At 35.7% G+C, this 22,624-nt stretch overlaps 1 protein-coding gene across 6 annotated transcripts in view; it reads right to left on the reverse strand.

The window, feature by feature from the left end:
* Positions 1 to 22,624, reverse strand: part of tph2 (tryptophan hydroxylase 2 (tryptophan 5-monooxygenase)) — a 50,984-nt gene that overhangs the window by 19,141 nt on the left and 9,219 nt on the right. For 5 of the 6 annotated variants that reach the window (XM_088923402.1, XM_088923403.1, XM_088923400.1 and 2 more), the window contains 4 exons: positions 19,831 to 19,931; positions 12,590 to 12,657; positions 6,064 to 6,260; positions 490 to 625 (listed from right to left, as the gene is read on the reverse strand). In XM_088923402.1, coding sequence (XP_088779528.1) covers positions 490 to 625; positions 6,064 to 6,260; positions 12,590 to 12,657; positions 19,831 to 19,931 — 502 coding nt within the window. Of the gene's footprint in view, positions 1 to 489; positions 626 to 6,063; positions 6,261 to 12,589; positions 12,658 to 19,830; positions 19,932 to 20,531; positions 20,550 to 22,624 lie in introns of all 6 variants that reach the window. The other variant, XM_088923401.1, reaches the window with a different exon arrangement.

Below are 22,624 nucleotides of genomic sequence, written 5' to 3' on the forward strand. Positions count from 1 at the left end.
ATGGTGCTGAGCATACCTGGAAATTTAATCTATTTTGTGATATAAACTGGAGGTTTTACACATTACTATGCACATTTGACTTTTATTGTGGTTTGATTCATCAATGCTGAATCTTTTGTACCCCGAAATATGAAAACAGCTTTGCAGTTCCCCTTTAACTCTACAGTTTAAGGCTAGTTAAAGGTCTTGTATAATTCAAAATAAAAAAAAATAAGAAATAAGCACTCAGAATTTAAAAAAAATGACACTTGAAGCTATACTCATGACAGCAAAAGTGAAAATGTACACATTAAAAATACCTGAATTTCGAGAAGAAAATCTCAATCACGTTACTACCCTCATACCAAATGTATCAAATCTGCAACAACAACAAACAAATCAGAGTCTTACTCTTCCCCACTGGAAGTAAATGATTTAGTTCCGCATGAGGCCCAATCCTTATTCTGCTTACTGGTGACAAATGGCAACCGTGCAACACAAGACACTTACGGCTCGGGAGTGTAGAGTGGGTCTGTGCTGTGGCGGATGTACTGGGTGCAGTTGAACACTCGATACGCCAGCCCTGCGAGAAAATCTCGGGGGGACAGATATCCAGCAACGGGCCGCACAGTAAAGCCAGATCTTTCTGAAAAGGCAGTGGAAGAGTCTCTTATTACACATGATCGAAATGAAATGCTCCACTCATAAAGGTCTGACCACTTATTTGCATTTTGGATGTTTCAGAAAGCCGGACATCTGCTCCCCACTGCATTTTTAAATGTTCATTCTTTGCTTTATGGGTATTTACAGATGTCAGGAGAAGTATTCACACAAGCCAGTAGTTTCCAGTGCAGTGGATGATAGTCTTCAGTACTGTCAGGAATAACAGAGATTAATTAAAAGCTGACACCCTCCTCCCACACACACACCCATTCTGTTCTGTTTTCACTTTGTCTTCAAAGCCCAGGTAATAGTTGAAACATCAGTGTGAAGTGTCACAGAGGGGATTTCCTGAAAAGTGCAAAGTGAGAGATTTGAATGCTTTCTTTTTTTCCGGACAAAATCCAATGTGTTATCATGCTGTTTGCATTTCTCTATCTCTGACCAAATGAAATTAAATGAAGCTAGTAATGTAGCACAAACCATGAAGAGCACACCAGAAAACTACTATGAGGAAGGTATGTTCTCTCTCAGAATGCATTTAGATTTTGTATTGCCTTGGTACTGTCTGATGCTCCGTACTCTTTGCATTCCCTTTTAACACTACATCAGCAAAATAAATAGGCCACCAGTGGCAGCGAAATATTCTTTTTTGGAACATAATATTGTCTTGACAACTGAAAGCAAGGAGAGTTAATGGAAGGAAGGAGAAATTACAATTTACCTTACACAATTTGCCTTTCTAATCAACTACAAACTAGAGACATTTTTTAATTAATTAATCAGCGTATTAAAACAAGGCCTCCTTTACAAGGGATATAGCAAAAACAATTAAAAAAACCCATAGAACATGTGTGGTTGAAACTTAGAATAGCACCCCCTGATCAAGTTTAAGATAAAAATAATATCCCAACAGTGTCTTCAGTATGCCATTCAATATCTGTATGCTTGGTTTATAAATAATCATTGAAATCACTCAGCACTGGGTAAGAACTCTAACAAGCATGTATCCGGTGCAAAGCTGCCTGATGACAGATGGAGCTCTGGTTGAAGCCGGAGGTAAGAGACTGAGGCAGAGAGAAAGGGAGGGAGAGAGTGCGGATGCACAGCTGGAGAAGGTCATGAGAGCAGCCAGGGGAGAGAGAGTGCTGGGCTGCATGCAGGCCGAGGTGAGGGGGTGGCTGGGGCTGCCACTGCTTAGTATTAGGTCAAGACAGCACAACTCAGTGTGCTAGAGAAGAGGTCTGTCTCTTGACTATACCATAACTCCATTAGTCCTAGTTATGCATGCCAGACTGATTTTAAGAAAAGACTTACCTAAATCATTCTTATTTTTGTGTAAATAATTCTCATAGTTGAATCTGGTTGTTCTAAAATTCACAGACAGAATAAAATATCAGATATCATTTTTTTTTTCAATTTAAATAAGAAACCTAATTAAATTCACACATTTTTAATGTTAGTCCTTTATTAGTAGTGCAGTAATCCAGTAAATACTAACAGTTAATTAAAAAAAACAGTTCATTGGCTCCTAAATTTTGGCAGTCAGTGGTATGTCAGCTCAAAATTACATCCTGTCAGTTACTGCATTTCTACTATGAGATTTAGGAAAGAAAAAGTATGATCATTCTTGGCCTTATATAAAAATAATACTTGTATTGATGATACTGATCGACTGATGATGATGATTATAATGATGTTATGATTATTGTTGCTGAAAATTCTAATTTAAATAAAACTGAATAATACAACAAATTGTGAAACCTTAAACTAAATTACTTGACGTGAATATTACTCTTCTATTTGTAAACACATTCCAGCCAAGTTTACTTCAGTCCAGGCTGTCATCATTCACCTTTGTTAACCAAACTTGGTAAAAAAAAAAAAACAGCAACCCTGAGAAAAAATGGTACAGTGTGAATTTAATATAAATACATTTATTATGGAATTGAATGCAGACAGAGTCGAAGCTGGACTTGTTGTTGTTTGTTGGTGATGACAACGGTTTTGATCAATATTAATCAATGCCTGTTCCAAATATAAGGACAATGTGATTACGTGCTGTTATCAGATTAAATTCTGAGACCTTTCATTGGCGATGCACTGTTTTATTTCAGCATTTTGCACATCTGTTGGAAGACACTTTACTAATTCAATGGATTTAGCCTGAGGCTGGGAATGACTTTGCATTCATACAATACCTGACAGGTTTGGAAATTCCAAACTTAAAAATCATTCGAAAATCTAAGTTCTAAATGGCAAAAAAGACAACTGGGAATAAGGAGGATCATTAGTGCTGTAAAAAGCAAAGCTGTAAAAAATTTTTTAAATAGGTTATAATTTGCTTCTAAACTCTGCTGTAGCAAAAAGACCTTGTGAATTATTAACATATTCACTGAACATTCTTGTATGTAAAATTGGAATTACACAATTACTTGTAACATCAAAGTACAATATCCTGTATGCTCTGACTTAAGTTGGATATTTTGATAGAGGTAGATGGGAATCAGTGTGTAGTAATTATACAGACAGTTGTAGTGCGCGTTTAGTTTTTGACTAAGGTCGCTCTGCAAGGCTTCCTGTGAAGGATTGATTCTATTTGCCACACCACATTGAAGGGATATAAAAATCATTTTCAAACCTTTTGGGAGGTGATTAAAGTATAGGTGTTTCTTGTTGTGACAGTTGGCACAAGAAGCTGGGATTTGTTTACAACGGTGGTTCCCAATCCTGGTCCTGGTGACCCACACCTGCTGGTTTTCATTCCATCCCACCTTCATTAGATAACTGCAGCTTTACTTGATTTAAGAGGTTGCTTCAGTTTAATATTTACATTTAATTTCTAGTCGTAAGATTGGGATTTTATTTCATTTACAATACAAAAAAATGCAACGGGGAAGGTTCTAAAATGTTTAAGAGCTGGGAACCAACAGTTTAAATAAATCTTTTAAGTCTTTTATTTATTAAGTCAATGAAGTGTTTGATTGTGTAACTGAAGACTCGGCTGGAACAAAAACAAGCTCACCAGGACCATTGGTATATATAAAGAACATCCATCCATTTTCTAACTGCTTTATCCAATACAGAGTTGCAGTGAAGCAGGAGCCTATCCCACCAAGCAAGGCAGAATACACCTTGGATGGGACACCAGTCCATCGCAGGGCACACACAGACTCAAACCAGGGCCAATTTTCCCACAAGCCAATTAACCTACTGGTATGAGTTTGGGCAGTGGGAGAAAACCCACACAAACACAGGGAGAACATACAAATTCCACACTAATAGCACCCCAGGAATTGAACCCTGGGCCCCAACACTGTGAGGCAGCAATGATGACAAATGCACTACTGGGCGGTTATTGGGCGGAGCGGTGGCTCTGTGGCTAAGGATCTGCGCTCTCTCCCTATCTGTGTGTCTCATGGAGAGCAAGCTGGTGTATGTGAAAAGATAATTCCTAATGCAAGAAATTGTAAAGGGTTAATAAAGTAATGTTATTATATTATATATTATTATACTGTGCCACAGTGGTGCAGTGGTTAGCATTCTTAAATATCTTCAACAGATCTTAAATATGTTCTTACTCTGAGTTCATTATTTAGAAAACAGGGCAAGATTAAATTGATGACGTGCTAGCTATGCCACACACACACATACAGTACATAGCAGTATAAAGATAGTATGGTTTACAGTATAAGAACAAAATCTAATTATTTCACAGAGATTAGTTTGATCCCTGAAACATTAATTCCTACAGTACTACTTCTGCCATCTGGCAGTATTGTGCGGCAAGCTTTCCATGCCTAGAGGAGTAAAACTAAGAAGCCAGAATTGCATCATACCATAGTTCAGCACTTTTATGTTGTAAGTACTGTATTTTGTAAGCCTCCTTCCATTTCTCCACTGAGTACAAGCTTAATGCTCTGTTTTTTTCAGAACTGTAGTATTTTAAAGAATAAAATGTGTTTTAAGACTTGAAGAAACAGCTCTGGTTTCAACCTGTACACTGCAACTAATTCCCATTACCTTGGAAAACACCTAAGAGAAGGGGTGTTGCAATGTATACTTGACAGTGTTATTAATATTGTTGCACAGGGATAATGATCATGACTGCAAAGCTTTAAATCAGTCATCTACACTTTGGAAAAAAAGGTACTTACACTGCAGGTGCTGCAAATACTTTTTTTTCTTGAAAAACACATTTGGAAATAGTCTTAAAACATACATACTGTATACTGTATGTGAACAATTCTAATGTTTTTTTCCAGGTTAGAATGAAGGATTGGTTTGATGCTTTTCATTTTGTGTGCTACCTTTTTGATGTCACAAAAATAGTAATTCCAGAAAAAAAAAGCCAGATGATGACAAAAAACAAAAAAGGTCTCCACAATGGGAAAAGAATCACATTCTGTTTTAAATCAAAACATGTTAAACGACTTGCTTTTGGTACTGTTTCCATCCCCTATTAAGTTTTATTTTGGTAGAGTGGAGAATAGTAAGTAAAAATAAAATGAGAAAAGTAAAAAAGCCAAAACCGAGTGTGCACTCAACATGTGCCTTAAGTTGTATTGCAATTTAAGATGAATGGGAGGGTCAAATTCTTTTTAAAAAATCTTTCTCTTCTCTTCCCATATGAAATTATATTATATGGGTTCAATAAAACAAAAGCAAAGCTAGATTTCCAAGTACATTTGTACCACAGTGTCTGACCATGATTTTAATTAATTTTTATGTTGTAGTGCTTAGCCTTTCTCTCATTCAAGTAATTCACTTTACTTCAATTAACTGGCCTGGATGTTACAGCATCCACAGGACTATCTGTGTTGGAAGGACACAGATCATCACAACTTGTATTGTTCTTTTATGTTTAATCAGTCACTGACCTTGCTTCTGTGATTTCCTGTATCATAAAATCAGTCTGTGTAACAGCAAATGTATAAAAGCAGATAAATATCACGTTTTCTTTAATTCATTTACTTTCTCCTCTATTCTGCGGCATGAGAAATGAAGCTATTATGAAGACTGAGGTTCTTTCTTTCTGTGTCATTTATGTATTCTGAACATCAAGACCTGAGATATGACACAAGTCTATTACTGTAATTCAAGAAAGGTTAATTTGATAAAAGATCATTTAAGATAACTTTGCCCTTTTCCCTGTACAACCCAAAACATTTTAAAGCCAAATAATGCAGCAGAAAAATCAAATGTGACAAAAAGGGACAGAAGTGAAATAGGATATGTATTGAACTGTTAATTGCAACATATGATTTTATTCAGTTTGACATATGGGAATTTGGACAAATTGAATTTATAGTCATGAGTTGCAGAGCTTTAAAGTGATGAGGGTGCTTAATTTGAAAGGGGTGAAATTGATTCCAGAGAGAGGATTGTTTTCAGCACTGCTGTCCACAGTGAGGTAGAATTTACCTTTTAAGAAAGCAGACACATCTTCAAGCTGAGGAATATTGTCTTCCCTGTATCCACAATACTTTGTCAGCAATGGGAGATTCTTCAGGTATTCCCGGCAGGCGTGAGTGGGATACAACTTTGTCAGCTCCTGGAAAACTGTGCCCCAGGTCTTCACTTCTTCTTCTGTGTACACAATTCGGGGGATGGGCTGCCCACTAGAGGAACAGAGATAAAAGATTCACCCCTGAAATGGTGTACTTGCTTAAGTAGAAACAATCCCAGGCATTGGCATGGCTCAGTGATTTCAATTCCTGACAGATAATCCCAGGGGAATCAGTCAGAACATTCTGAAACTTCTAAACTCGGCCGGAGTTTATTCTGGTGAGAATATGATGTTTTCCACTCTCATGAAGCACAAATGTGGACTGCATTATTACCCTCCAGCTCTGCCAGTCAGCTGATCTGAATGTCATTTTTTTAACATAGTCTAAAGACATTAAATAAAACCGACCAAAAACAAATGCACTCCATAAAATGCCTTTTACTTAAAAGAAACAATCTCTTTCAGGACACTTTCACACACTTGTTCTTTTGGCAAAAGAAATCCCTTCAAAGTCCAGAGATATTCCACTTTCTCATTCTAAATGGCTACACAAGTGATTGTCACATGGACTGTGAAACCTCTCCATGCTTCCCCTAAGCATCACACACCATTCACATTTCCCTCTGACAAAGCACACTGAACCCATTTGAATATTTTGTGCCAAATGAGGCAGAGTCTGCCTCACTTTTCTAAGTGTAATATGATTTAAAAGGTTACATGTATGACGATCCAAGTTAAAACAATTGCAGAAAAATGGACCTAAAATTCTTGTCTGGACTTCATTAATGGGGATGAGGTGCACAAATCTGTAGCTACGTGATCTCTTTTTAATTGATTTGCTTCTACCATCAGATGAGAATTCAAAGAGGAACATCATCGAATAATATGCAAAACAGCCTTATGCAGACAACACAGAACAAAAGACTTTTATTCCATTGTTCACATAAATTCAGCTGTCTCATCCAAAGAAACCACAAGATTTTGTTTTCCATAACATTCATTTGAAATACATATTTGAAAGATTAAATGTAAGGCTGGAATCATTGGGTGTAATTTTGGGGGTAAGGTGTAGCTTTCTTACCACTGGATGGCTATTACTCTCTTTGTGCATGAGGTCTATAAATCACTCAAAAAAAATGAACGGAATTATGCAGCATGAAAGAGGGTTGAGATAAAGGAAAAGACTATTTTCTCAAATGATAAATGTCTGTATGTTGCAAAGTTTAGGTTGTGTCCCTTGATTTAGACCAAGAATATGTTCATTATTTATGAATATTTACATGTGTTGTTCTAAGCAAATGTGATTTTTTGACATATACACACTCCTTACCCATATCCTGAAACCATTTTCTACTGCTTTACATGTGTGTAAGGCGACAGATGTACAGCATACATTTGATAAAATATTTACTAATGCATACATCCTAAAAGATTAATTCTCGCATTGCAAGTGCTAGTCATTCACGAAAACACAAGGGTTTGGATTGAAACATAGATAATAAATAGAAAACAAAGAGTACGGAGAAAGGGTAAACACAGTATTCAGATTGGGATGATCAATCGTGGGGTACCACAGGGATATTTACTAGGACCACTGCTCTTATTAAATTAAATCAATGATCTAGATTCTGGTACAGTAAGTAACCTAGTCTCGTTTGCAGATGATACCAAATTAGGAGGTTAAGCAAACACTTCAGAAGCAGCAAGTGCAGTTCAAAAAAGATTTAGGTAATTCAAGACTGACAAACACCTGGCAGATGATATTTAATTAAAAAAAAAACAAGTGTGGTGTTTTAAAAGCGGGTAGGAAAATAAAAATTACTATAATGAATACAAAATGGAAAATGCCAGATAGAAGAACTTAATTTATAAACATCTTAGGTTAAAAGCATAGCATTTAAATCGAGATATGTTATGTTAAAATTGTATAATGTTCTCATAAGGCCTCCTTTAAAATTTTGTGTACAATATTCAGGGAAAATATCCACAATGGAGAAAAATATATTGGTGCTCTGAAATAAGTGCAGGGAAGTACATCCAAATACATTCCAGGGCATAAGTGGAGGTCCTACACTGAAAGACTGAAAGAATTGAACCTATATAATCTTGTACAGACAAGGCCTCTGCAATAAAGAGGAATTATCTACATTGGAAGCACAAAATAAACCAAAAACCCCAGTTTAAAAAGGACTTGTTTTAGTTCTGTGAGTTAGCAATGAGGATACTAACACTAAGAAATCTGATCATATTGTCAGTGATATACAGTACTGTACACAAAACCACAATGATAAATTGAGAGCAAGGCTCAATAGCATTATAATATTTCCACATCCCAGTCCGGGGTAAGAAATATTGTTTTTTTTAATTTCACATACAAACCTATTCAGCTTTTGTAAGCTTTACTATTTTTCAACCACCAACAAGGACACAAAAGAAGGAAACCCTCTTTTGGCTTATTCAATTATATTCTACGTGTGAGTAAAATCTAGATAATAGCTTCAGGACACTGACTGATAAATCTATTCTGTCTGCAAACTATAAGTAGTAGTTTAGGTAAACTAAACTGTATTCCAAAGGGAAAAAACTCACTCCTGATTATTCTGTTTTAATTAGGTATGCATTTATTTATTGACCAATTGATTACAAAATCTTTATTTAGGGAATTAACTGCAGCTGAAGCAGCTCCAGGACAGAGGCCTTCTGTCCTCTAAAGCAACAGGATCAATACAATCTTTCATTAGTCTTGTCGTTCTGTTGAATGGCGCAAAATGATTTTCTTACACAAGGATCACTTCATTTTAAAGCATTATTGAATTTTGCCAGTGCCTCATGCCAGTAGTCCTCATTGTTCACCAGCCATCTCTAACCCTGCCTGAGTCGTCTGCTCTTCAGATTGGAAAATTAATAAATGCTCTGCCTCGCATACAAACACTGTGTCCATGTGCATCATAATTCAAAGTCAAAGCACTATCAGGACCTAGACTTGCTACAGTATGTTAAATTTTCATGGCATACAGTGCTTTTTTCATTTTATGTAAAGAGGTTAATGTTTATCACTGAAAGGAAGCCAAATAATATTGCTGTCTTTTTTCTGGATGGGTGACTTCAAAAGCATGCATGACTGTGAATGGCAGCAAACAAGTGAACCACACCTCATAGCTGTCACAGTATTGAAAGAGAGCGAGCATCTATCTCTAAATTGGTAAAAAGCTTCACAGCTATTTCTCAACCTCCACTACCTTTATACGCACTCTACCTGATGCAAGAATTTCAGATAATAGAACTGGTAACAATACTTATTGCGGCTATTTTTGTGCACACACTAACTACAGCTGGAGTTAAACTTCTCTTCACATTGATACAATACATCATAATTATGATTGGCACCAACGATGCCATTGACTGGCGAAGTACAAGCTATCATCAAGAAAAACTCTCTTTCAGATTATGAGAAGAACTATTGTTGAGGAAGCAGGGATACCAAACCCTCCCTTTCTAGTGAGTGTAGCCTTGTTATTTGTCTTCCTTTCACTCATCTGTCTTTCAAAATATTTAGACAATGAGAAAAAGAAATTAGCCATCTTAAGCTGAAATGTTGACAGGGTTCATACAAGCTTGGATTGTTAGACTGGAGAAGAAAAAGAAAAAGAGGCACAGTATTGCAAAACTGGCATTTTTCCCCATCTTTAAACATATATAGCAGTCCTAAAAAATAGATCACCATATATCAGTAGGGAGCAATATTTCTTTAAATGACACGACACGACGTTGGTGGGCCTCATTAGTAACAACTATGAGGCACCATACAGAGAGGAGGTGGAGCAACTAGCGGACTGGTACTTCAACAGGAATCTGTCTCTGACTGTAGATAAGACAAAAGAGATGATAACTGATTTCAGGAGGGCCCGCACTGATCACTCCCCACTGCACATCAACAGCTCCCCTGTGGAGACAGCTAGAAGTACTAAGTTTCTTGGTGTGCATATCACAGATGGCCTCACTTGGACCATCAACACCACCTCCCTAGCTAAAAAAGCACAACAACGTCTCCACTTCCTGCAGCGACTGAGAAGGGCAAACTTAACCTCCCCGATACTATTCACATTCTGTAGAGGTACTATCGAGACCATCTTGACAAACTGTATCACTGTTTGGGAATTGTAAGGTCTCAGACTGCAAGTCCCTGCAACGAATTGTCAATACGGCAGGAAACATCATTAGAGCCTCCCTTCCGTCCATTCAGGACATCTACCACAAACTCTGCACACACAAAGCTCCCAGTACTGTGGACGATCCCTCCTACCCCTCCTGCAACTTCTTTGCCCTCCTACCATCTGATAAAAGGTATCGCAGTATACGGGCAAACTCCACCAGACTCCGTAACAGCTTTTTTCCACAGGCTGTCAGGCTCCTTAACACCCTGGTACCTACTGCACCTACTCCAAATCTGGAAACTTAGTTCTTTTTTGCCTAATGTCAGGCATACTGTCTGATGTATTCTTTGCACAATCCTGTAAAGTAAATTCCACTGTGCACATTGCACTTCATGTACCCTGTACCCTGTCAGAAATGTCTGTGTCTACATTGTCTATAGCATTGTCTTCTCAGTATCTGTCTGTATTTGCACCGTAGACCTGGAGAACGATATCTCGGTCCTCTGTATACTTGTATATGGCTAGACTGACAAATAAACTTGAACTTGAACTTAAAAGATCTGGAAATTCTGATTGAGCACCTGGACACGAACAGAATGGCTTTTAGTTTTTTCTGAGTACAAGAAAGAAGAAGCCAAAATGATCCATAAACTAGGCCAACCCCTTTCCTCAACTCTCCATGATCAACAGATTGCTTTAAAAATATTGCCATCCATTCCTGTATTTTTGCCTCCTTCACTTGCCCTGGCATCTTCCAGAAACCCTTCTCTTAGGACCCTTCTCATATCTCTGTACCCATTCTTTCATTCTCCTTATCATCATATTCTTGCTCTCTCTCTCATCCCTCCACACACCAGGACAAGGTTCCACCATCCAGAATATTTTTTTTCTTTTCTTTTGCTTTTCAGTACTGAATCAACCAATGATAAATTCTGTATATACCAGCATTATGAAGCACACTCACAATATATTGCTGTTTATGAAAGGTATAGTAATTACATTTATGACAAAGTGTAAAATTGCTTAAATTCGGAAAACAAGTCAGAACAGTAAAAAAAAACAGGGAATTAACAAAACAAGAAAATAGAGTAACAGCAGATGTGCAATTAAATAAATGACTGAAAGTACAAAAAGCACTCAGTTACAAAGCCAAAACAATCAACCTTTATTGTCAGAGAACACTAAAAGTATGATCATCAAAGCCTGTGTTACTTGGTTAATGAGCTGTTACCTTTTGTGCCTGCACTAGGAGCACAAAGGCCAAACTTAATACCACTAATGCATAATATATATCCTGCATGTTTCACCAATAAAGTACTGTATGTATTAGACATAAAAGTATTATACTAGCAATCAACAAGCTTTTGCAAGTTGCAAGTTTTAAAAATAAATTAATAATATATGCCTTAGTGGTTAACCCTAAGAGAAACTTGCCTAGAAATTTATTTCAGTAATTCATACTCACTTCAGTTAAAGTGAGTGCAGATCCGTGTACAATATAAAGTCCTCATAATCCGTAAAACATGAAAAGAGCATTACAACTGTGTGCATAATTAGGTGGTAAGTGACACTTACAGTACTAATGTTTAATTGAACAGGTTTTAACAGAAATGCGAAAATTATCATTCCCAATTGTTTTATTAGTATTAAGTGTTGACAATGGTGTTTAGTTTGCAGTTATAAAATGCTGTTTTCATCCACTTAAATAAAGTGCTACCATCCTTTGTTTGATATAACACATATACTGTAGATGGGTAAAAAAGTGGTTAGCTTGGAAATTCTCTGAGAATTATCAAAGTTTGTGGTCATTTCTATTTTTTCAGAACTTGTAGTTCACATTACAGTTTAGAATTATGGCCAAATAAAACTTGCTGATTTTAAAAGTGTATTAAACCTATCAAGCAAGTACCAGCAGGTACTGAGATGGTCGGTTAGAGCTCTTGTAAATCCTATATGTAATTGCAGACACTGGTTTCTGAGACCCGCTTTGCTTTTTATTTTTCTTTTAAGAATGAGATCTCAGCAGGTGTTGATTATAATTATGTTGTAACTTTTCCCAATCAGGACAAAGTGATTAACTTCTCAGAAAAAAAAAACAAAGCCCATTGCTAATGTTTTCTCTAGTGATAACATGGCTTGTAGATGTTATTCACAAGCTATTGTTGTTTGCAGTGGAGTGATGGAACAATATTTTTTCTTAACAAAAGAAAGAGGAAAGGTTTATATATTGAAAGAGTGTAGCAAACCATTAAATCTCACAGAGAGAAAGAATATATGTTATACTTACTATTTGTAGTTCATGGCAACATCCACAAAATATTTTCTTCTTTGCCGATATACATTGTCTTTAAAACCCTAAAACAAACAATGCATTTATTATAGTCACACTTTATAACAAATTCAAAAATAAGAATGTCTGTAGCTAGTTCGAAAGTACAATTTATAGTTGTGCAGTATAAGGCAAAAGATGGAGGAAGAGCCTCTAGCAATCTGTAGGAAAAGATGGTATAATCAGTATGTTTTCTGCTACTTTGTCCTACTAAGAGAAAAATAAAGTTGGAATTATTCTCATTTGCACAGTCTGATTCAATAATAAAGAATAGATAAGCCCTTTAACTCAGCAAACATTTGCATATGCATCAACAATAATAATGACATAAAACTCAAAACACTGTGTGTAGAAATGATTTAATAAATAAGGTCATCATTAATTTCTTTGATCCATTTCCTCTATGTAGCAGCAGTAATAATAATTCCCTTATGTCCACAACTGTGTCACTTTTAATTGTTTCTGTACTTGTACTGTTTCTGTTTGTTCCACCAGAAGCTTGTCACATTGGTTTTAAGTAGCAAATTGATGACTTGTCACTATGAAACTTGTTTAAACTTGTTGCTATCAAGCTTTTGCAATGCAATACCAACATTTAAATGACATCTACAGAGGCAGACGGAGGCTGTAATGTGAAAACTGGATGAATCTAGCCAGTAGGATTTACTGTACAATTAGTGTTGTTCCAAATCATTGCAAGTAGCATCAGTTGTCAGGGAACATACATTAATGCATGAAATTCCTAAATTAAGCACTTTCATTGGAAAAGTTTCTTGAAAATCCATCTCATTAAGCTCATGTGACTTTCCTCCAATCCCCTATTATTACATAACCATCGATTGTAACTCTATAAAACCCCCTGAGTCGTTTGAAAGAGTATTTTAAGGATGCTACTACATTAAGAGAAATTATTGTAGAACTTGAGCCTTAAACCTCTGTTAAATAATTAGAGTTAAAAAACCCAATGCATTATTCCAATTCAATGCTATGTGCTTAGTTTAACAATAACAAAATATCAAGTAATAGGTTTATTCCATGCTGAAAAAAAGAAGAAAGAGAACACAACGTTTCGGCCGCACCTGCGAGGCTCACACCTGAAGAAGGCTCCACGGCCGAAACGTTGTGTTCTCTTTCTTCTTTTTTTCAGCATGGAATAAACCTATTACTTGTTCCTTTGCAGCCTACGCATGCTGACACAGCTACCCACCTGAACTAATAACAAAATATACTGAGAGGCATTAAAAATGCAACAAATTACTATTGAAACCAATAGAATTTGTTGCATTTTTAATGCCTAGCTGTACATACTGTATCTTGGATGTTTTATTACTCTCTTTTCAGCTATCCATATACTAAAGTTGCTTTCCACCTCTTAACACAGCCTATTCTTCTTACAGATTGGTTTGATTTTTGATCTGTTAACAAAAAATCAAACCAATCTGTCAGTTGTTCACATGATATGATTGGGCTTTTGCTGGCAAAGGGTGAATAAAGAAAACTCTGTGGTTAAGATGAAGGTCAAGAATGCATCTTCATTCAAAAATTATGGGACCACTTGGATCCCTCGTGATGTTTTGCAACACTGGCTCATAGCAACTAAGCAACAATATCAGTTAAGCAAGAATTTAACACACCACCTAGCATTATTACTTTCAGAGTAAAAAACTAACAAGGGTTATTGCACTGAGAGTGTAACAGAGGTGATGTTACTCTCCTCTGAAATCTAGACATTGTAAAATTCTGTCGTAGCAGAGGACCCGACCTTAGGTAGAGCAACAGAATTCTGTGCTGTCTGGAGAATGGCACTGTGAGACTCTGAGCCAGTTGATTACTGTGATTGAATTCTAGCAGGGGTGGAGTAGTTACTGGTGCAGTGTAGAATACTGTGGTAGAGGACCTGGTCTTATTATGGTTGTTGATTTTAATCTTTTCTTTCAGAAGATGTAATCTAATTTTAGATCCTATATTTTATAAAAGAAAAATATTAAGAGCAAGTTTGGTTAAATCTTTTTTATTCCATCCATTCATGTTCTAACTGCTTTATCCAATACAAGGTGGTGGGGGAGCCAGACCCTATCCCAGCAAGCAACAGGTGCATCCATCGCAGGACACACACAGACACAAACACATACTGCCAATTTTCCCAGAATCCTCCAGTATGTCTTTCAACTGTGGGAGGAAATAGGAGAACCCAGAGAAAACTCATGTGAACACAGGGAGAACATGAGTTCTCCACACAGATAGCACCCCAGGAATTAAATGCAGGGCTGCGCTTTGATGTAGCAATACTACCCATTGCTCCACTGTTCCACCACCTATATCTAATTTATAATATATGACTAAAATTGAGTATTTTACTCTACCTTTTTACTATCTTTTTCAAATTCCAAATGGCTTCATTTACATTTTTTGTGCTGTGTTGAAACTAAATTGGCAGCAAAAGCTGAAGTTACAATACTTTTTTTTTTTAATTTACAAGAACACTGGAACCCAGATGCAAACACTGAATGATGTCAAACTGATCTTTATATGACTATGTCAGTAAACCCTAGCTTTATTATTATTCTGTATTTTTCATTATAATTAAAATAAGATAAAGTAAAAAATAAAATAAAAATAAGAATATAATCTCGAATATAATGGAGTTATATACAGAATATAACTGCAGTGCATGTTATCATTTTGTATAACCCAAGCATGGAGGCCAAATCCTTTTGTCTTTGATCGTAGCTACTGGAGCAATTTTATCTCTGTGTTGCCCATTGGTGTTCTAAAATTGGGGTTATAATGGATAATGACCAAAGATAGGCTTGAGTTACCATTTCAATGGGTTCGCAGGAAGATGTATTACTAAGAAGAATGAACCAGACAGAAATATAAATTGAAGGATGAGCACATCAATAGAATAAATGAACAGAAGTTGTGAAAGAGTGAATCACTTATTACAGCCCTATATCTGGCATAGTTAAAGCTGTTCAAATAAATCCAAATCCTGGTACTACATTTAACATTATTAGCAAGGGAATACTTGTTAAAATGTTGTTAGGATGTCAATGCAATTTCTCACTATTTTTGCTATGGTAATCATTTTTCATTGCTTCTCAGTTTAAATGACTGAGAAGGAACCAATTGACCCTTAAACACACTTTCTTTATCTCTACAATCCCTGGCATTTCCTGAAATCTTAGAGGAGTTTCTTATTCTTATTTAATTGAACTCTTGGGAAACAGACAGATAAATAGAGAGTATGGAAACTTATTTCTATTCTGTCTATCTGTTTCTGTGATGACTCATAAGAGAGGACTAATGCTATTTTAGAGGCCTGAGCATACCTTCTTTAACTATATTTCAAACAATCAGATATAACTTAACAAAGTGACAGGTGTGTTATATTACCTGCAATGTGAGTTTGTCTGTATTTTTTTCCCAAGTTCAATCTATGAACTATTTTCAGTACAGTACCAATCTTTAATAAAAACACTTCCCGATAATCTTAATTCTTCTAAACTCCTTTTTTGAATGCTTGATCCACATCAGCTATAAAGCAATGAAATAAGTCTCAGTTATTTGCCTACTTACAATGCAAAGAGAAGGTCTATATTTCAGATTGGCAGAAGAGGCATTCCCTATTATTACTGAGTACTGAAAATAATATGTACATTGAAGATGAATGATTAAATTGAAGAAATTTAATTAGGGGAATCTGAAATACATGCTGATGATACCTATTGGTTTAAATGTGTTTAAGGAGGAATACTACAAAATCTTTTTTAAAATAGCACCAACCATCCCTTGTCTGCCAGTAAACATACTGTATCTTTAAGAAACCATAATATCTTATATGAAACATAAAAGCTTATATTAATATTACATATTCATACCATTAGTCTTTTTTATCATCTTTCTAATTACTTCAAGGATAATACCATATTTGTTATGTAACAGTTTAGGTCAATTAAACATATTTGTCTAAAGATCCAACTGAGCAATAAATAACAACTCTAGCTGTACATAGCATCCTAAAGTTCTCTGTACAAATAAAAGCTAGATAAAAGTCTAAATACTAAGGTGCAAAGACAGCCTTTTATTCAATTCAATGCAATTCAATTTATTTTTATAAAGCGCCTTTCACAACAAGGTTGCCCCAAGGCATTTAACAAAGCAAGTGATCATACATGTTCTGAATACAGAACAGAAAAGACAAGAGAGGAAAGGAACCACAAACTACTTAGTAAGGAGAAAAAAACCTCTAGGGGTCCAAGGTCAACTGGCTGCCCAACCCCTTTGGGCACCCTAACATTCTACAATAACAGCCTTTAACATAAAATATCTCCTCTCAGTCAAGAAACTCAAAAGATACAGTGATATTGGCACATACAGAGCTTACTAACAAGATGCCTTTCATGTAGAATGTCTTAGTCAGCAATGGTATATGATTTTACATGCAAAAATTATATTTTAATGTCATTGTACTGACCGCAGTTACTGTATGTCTGTTTCAAACATGTGGAGTCAGGAATGATAAAGCTCTGATTTACAAAAATATTTAGTCCAAGTTACCACTAATTTATTTGTTTTATTCAATGCCTCAATCCTCTCCTATTGCTAAAATTACATTAAGATAGACATCTGTCACTAAGGATAGGAACTATACTTGCAGAAAATGTAACGATTTGTGGAAAAATTGGAACAAAGATGTACCAGCAAACTACAGACCAATTAGTCTTTCTTCTGGTGATGGTAAAAGTACGGAAACTACAGTCATAGCCAAACAAAAACAATATTTACAAAATAGTGTAAGATAATTTTGAGCCCTAGAAGAAGAATAATGAGAACATGTAACAGGGATACTCGATAACACAAAAATGTAAACATGTTACAAAGTTACAAACTTTCAAATAAAATTTCAGTTTTCAGATTTTATGAAGAAGGATGAGATTCCTCACAAAATGTTAATTCCCAAATAAAAAGCTGTAGATATCCAAGGTAATGTATGAATATGGTTTGAATTCTGTTCAACAGATAAGAAATAGCAAATCATCTCAAGGGCCGAAACCACTAATTGGGTCAGCACAGTCAGTGACATACTACAGAGCTCTGTTTTAGACCCATTGCTCTTCCTGGTCTATAATAATTTAAACTCTGGTATCACCAACAAACAAGTGTACCGATGATACAAAAACCGAGGAAATCGTAAACGATAAAAGGTTAAACTCTGTGAATAAAATCACAGACTGGGCACATACCCAGCAAAAGAACATGGAGAAAGTAGGAGACAGCAACTTCATTTGAATGCTGTGTTTTTAGTTTTCATTTCACCTCAGACCTTACTAACACATTGAATAACTAAGCAGTTCAGAAGTCAAATCCACTTTCTTTAACAGCAGTGTTTTCAAGGTCTTAATCAAGTACTAATTGAAATCTGAAACCTGCAGGACCTCAGCACTTGAGGATTGAAATTGTCTGCCACTTCGCCATACAGTTATGCATGAAACAGATTCAAATGTTTGTGTAATTTTCAATGCTCTTAAAGCAATGAGGTTAAGGTAAAACAAATCATACAGAAAGTTTAGGAATATGGTACAAAATTTGGGACTTAAACTAAGATTAGGTATACATACAGTGTAGGTAAAAGTTCACTTAAGAGTACTGTGTTCAGTTTTAGTCAACATACTATAAAAAAGGATATTGTAGCCTAGGACACAGATCAAAGAAGTACAACAAGAACGATTCTGGGTCAAAGGGATTTGCCACATACTGACAGGTTAAAACAACAAAATAGCAATGGGTGAGCAGGAAGGCTCCCTCTCGTATCACCTTTCTTATGCTTTTAAATAGATGTTCTCAGCTTCTGGAAATTCAGCTTCTGGCTGATGAAGTAAAGCATAAATTGAGTAAGTTACTAACTGTAATGTTTAAAAGAATTTTAATGTCATTATAATTTCTAAATAAGAACAGTGCTAGTGATATTGCATATAATGATATTACATCTGAATTGGTCCCCTAATGAAAGAAGAAACAAGAAAATTAGGTATAATGTAAGAGCCAAGGACTAATGGATTTTGCAGTTTCAGTGTTTGGGTGCAATGCCTAGAGATGGTTTCCGTAGTAACCATTATAACTGATTTCATCATTTCAAATAAAATGAAGAATTTTCTTAACATGTAACCAAGGGAAATTAAGTAAGTATTAAAATAATCAATATTTAATATTAATTATCTAATTTGCACTAATGTTAAGATATTGTGCACTAGACAATTAGCATTTTCACAGAGGTCTCTGAATCCAAATGTTAACATGTTTTTATGTTTCCCTACAGTATACTGACATAAGCAATCCTTTTAATAAATACCTGCTATCTCACTGATTATACAGTAAGATCTAAATAAATATTCTCTCAAAATAGCCAGGATGGTTATATAAATTATCTGATGTTATTATAATTAATTTTCACATTCATTACCTAAATTATGTTATCATCAACAAGAACTCAGCATTTTGGATAAACCATTTTCACTAACGTAATTTAAAACAAAGTTCTATTCGTTAAAATTATTTGTTCATAAACTATGCATATTAGGTTAAATCTAAATAATAACACAAGGAAAACATTAAATTATATCTTGAAATATTTTGCCATGGCCTCCGTTGCAGGTACTGTAAATGCAGCCTTTCACCCCGTTTCTAGTAGGTTCCAAGTAAAGTTAATATTTTATAGCACCAAGTTCTTCATTTTCCAAATCATTTACCAATGAATAGAAAAAGGAAAATTCCTGTTCTGTGATGTGACAGATTTTGCCAGCAGCTTTTGATCATCCACTTTGAATTTTTGGGCATTTTTTGGAGTTAGAGTCTTAAAATGGTTCCGGTCTTACCTTCTGAGTGACAGCTGGAGTATAAAAGGGAGAGTAAGGACTTAAAATTGTACATCAACCAATACAGAATCACAGTGACACACACAGCTTCTTAAAGGGCTGTATTCTGTGTAATAAAGAAAAACACATGAGTACAGTAAATGCCAGGATGAGTGTACAAATAATGTTAAATTGGGTGAAAAGAAATGATGTTGTTTAAAAGCATTAGTGAAAATCCTGCACTTCTCCCTTATGCATTTTCTGATGCACTTATGGTTTGTGTCTGTGTTCTATTAATATAGTTCACATTTCACGCTGTATTTTCATGAAGGCTAATATACTTACAGGATGATCAGCGTCCAGTTCTGATCCATACATCAGCACCCGGTGAGAACACTGATCGAGCTCTGAAATCTTCCTTGGAAACCATGGCACGCCATCAAGCTCTGTTAATTAAGATGCACAGTAGTATCATAAAACAATGCCCATGGCTAAGGTCGTGTTGTGTGGTCCCTTTTTCCTAAGTTTCTTCTTTGCTTGTAACGCTTCCTTATAAAAAAATACTCTGTGATAGAATCTGAAGGCAAAAAGGCCCTAAAGCTGGTTTATCCTGATTTGTTGCCGAACGTTCGTGAAGGTTCTTATTTTCAGCTAGGTCGTTTTGTGACATTGCTGTTTGTGTAAAAAAAAGGTTCAAATAATTAAGATTTTTAAATCCATAATAACTAAAATAATAGTACCTCTTTGCTTGTTCTTTTTTGTTAATGCAACGCTTTTATGTTATGAAAATCTATGTGAACTGGTAGCAAAAAGAGTGATACCAGAAAAGAACATTTTCTATAAGAAACCAGTCAAGTATTCATTGGACTACAGACACATATTTAACAAGAAACAATTACAGTACAAGAAAGAGATATAAGTGGTGGTCTGTGATGGTAGAAAGGAACATACTTGTCATAAACTAAACATATTGAAAGAAGGAAAGTTTTATCAAACCAATGCTGTATTGCAATTGTTCTTTTCACATTATGAAAAAACAACACGACCAGAACAGATGTTTGAACCTGAAAATAGCTATACCGGTCAAAATATAATACTGTATGGTTCATATCTCTCACCTCTAATATATCTGATCGCTTTCTTTGGTATAAGAACCAAAAAGAACACTCTAAGAAATGCCAAACTGTTTTAACAAGAAAATGTGTTACGTCTTCATTTTAAACATTTGGTTTCCTTTACAGGATGGGTATTTGGCCAGCTCTGAACAAGAAACACAGGGATGAGCAAAAAGACTCTCAAGTGCTTTGTTCACTCTCAAAATTAATTCAGACTTCTAACGACCATACTTGGAGCTGAAATCCCAGACTGAACTTTCCAAACTCACTCCTTCTAACTAAAATACCTCTATATAGAAGTCGATGTTCACATTCCCTACCACTTCCAATTAATTATTTACAATCAGAGAGAATTCTTATTAAGAGTTCTTGGACTGTTTTGGGGTTGTCAACTGTCAAAATATCCCAACCTAGTTCCTCTCATAAAATAAAATTGTAAAAAATAATGCCATGGATTAATAATGAAATATGATCAAAGGATTCCCAGCTGAAATCAGACTTTACATAGCTAAAAGTTATAATATACAATTATTAGTAGTATAAAGGAAATAGCTTCAGTTGTTACAGAATATTAGATTTTTCCTGTAATCCTAGTTACACGAAAGAACCATTAGTGCAAAGGACTGATCATTTGTAAAAATGTCACCACAGGCCAGTCTCGAACATGACACTCTAAATCAGTCCCCTCCCCTGGAGGGACATGCTGCCTTGTAAAAGTATTCAGACCCTTGCACAATTTTCACATTTTGTTATTAAAAAGCTCATTATACTCTGAAGTAGCAATTAATATTTGTTAAATACACAACCTACTCCACACTCAAAGCAAAAGCAAAAATAAAGAAGCAAATGGATAATTGAATGAAAAAAATGGAAAAGTTATGATTGCCAAAGTGTTCCAATTGAGTGGCCTCTATCTATAGCTGTAATGGTGGTTCACATCATTACAAAATAAACTGTGTATACCTACAGTATCTCTGTAAGTTCACTCAGACAGGTAGTGAATTTAAAGCAAGGATTCAACAATTCAGAGTAAGAAGACCTTTAATATCTCTTTAAAAATGGGGAAGTCAACCATTAAGAAATGGAAGAAGCCCAGACGCTAACTAAATCAAGTTTTGCCTCTAAACTGAACAGGCACACAAGGAGGAAACTGCTGAAAGATGCCACTGTGAGGCCAACTGAGACATTAAAAGAGTTACAGCATTAAGTGGCAGATAAAGTCAACACTATCCTGCTCTCCCTACAAAGGTCTCCAAAACAGGCTTGTATGGAACTGAAAACAAATCTCACAATCCACACAGATTTTGCACCAAAATATCTATGTGATACTACAACCATGTCAAAGACTTTTTGGTCTACACTAAATGCGAAGTGTTACAACTGGGGGATGCTCAACATAGTGCATCACTGAGTCAACATCATCCCCAGTGTCAAGCCAAGTGGTGGCAGCATTATATTATTGTTCTGCCTCTCATCAGCAGGAACTGGGAAACTTGTCAAGACTGACGGGAACATAAACGGAGCAAAGTACTGGGAAATCTTAAGAGAAAACCTGCATCAAACCTATACTGTAACTAGGAAAATAATACACCTTTTAGCATGATCCAAAGCACAAGACCAGAACTACAGTTACTCTGAAGTGTCTTAAGAATAAGAGAGTGAATGCACTTGAGTGGCACATGTAAAGATCTGACTTCAATCCTATTGAAAATTCTGTGTAAAGACTTGAAAACTATTGTTCATAAGTGATCCCGAAGTGACTTGAGAGATCGTAAGCGAATCTGCCAAGAAAACAACAGGTAGGAAGAAGAATCATAGTTGAGTGAGCATTAACAACAGATAGACTACTGTATAGTGAACAGAGAAGCAAGATCAGAAAAACTGGATGGCCTTTGTGTCCTGAGAACAGTGATACCACATTGGCTGGTGGGCACTCTGAAATGAAAGGGAGACAAACTTGCTCCAGACAAACAAGCCACAATTAACAGTGTAGAAAGTAGCTTGCTGCCTAGAGAAAAGAGCTT

The sequence above is a fragment of the Atractosteus spatula genome, chromosome 8 (assembly GCF_055471065.1).
Source record: "Atractosteus spatula isolate fAtrSpa1 chromosome 8, fAtrSpa1.hap1, whole genome shotgun sequence".
Lineage (NCBI taxonomy): Eukaryota > Metazoa > Chordata > Actinopteri > Semionotiformes > Lepisosteidae > Atractosteus > Atractosteus spatula.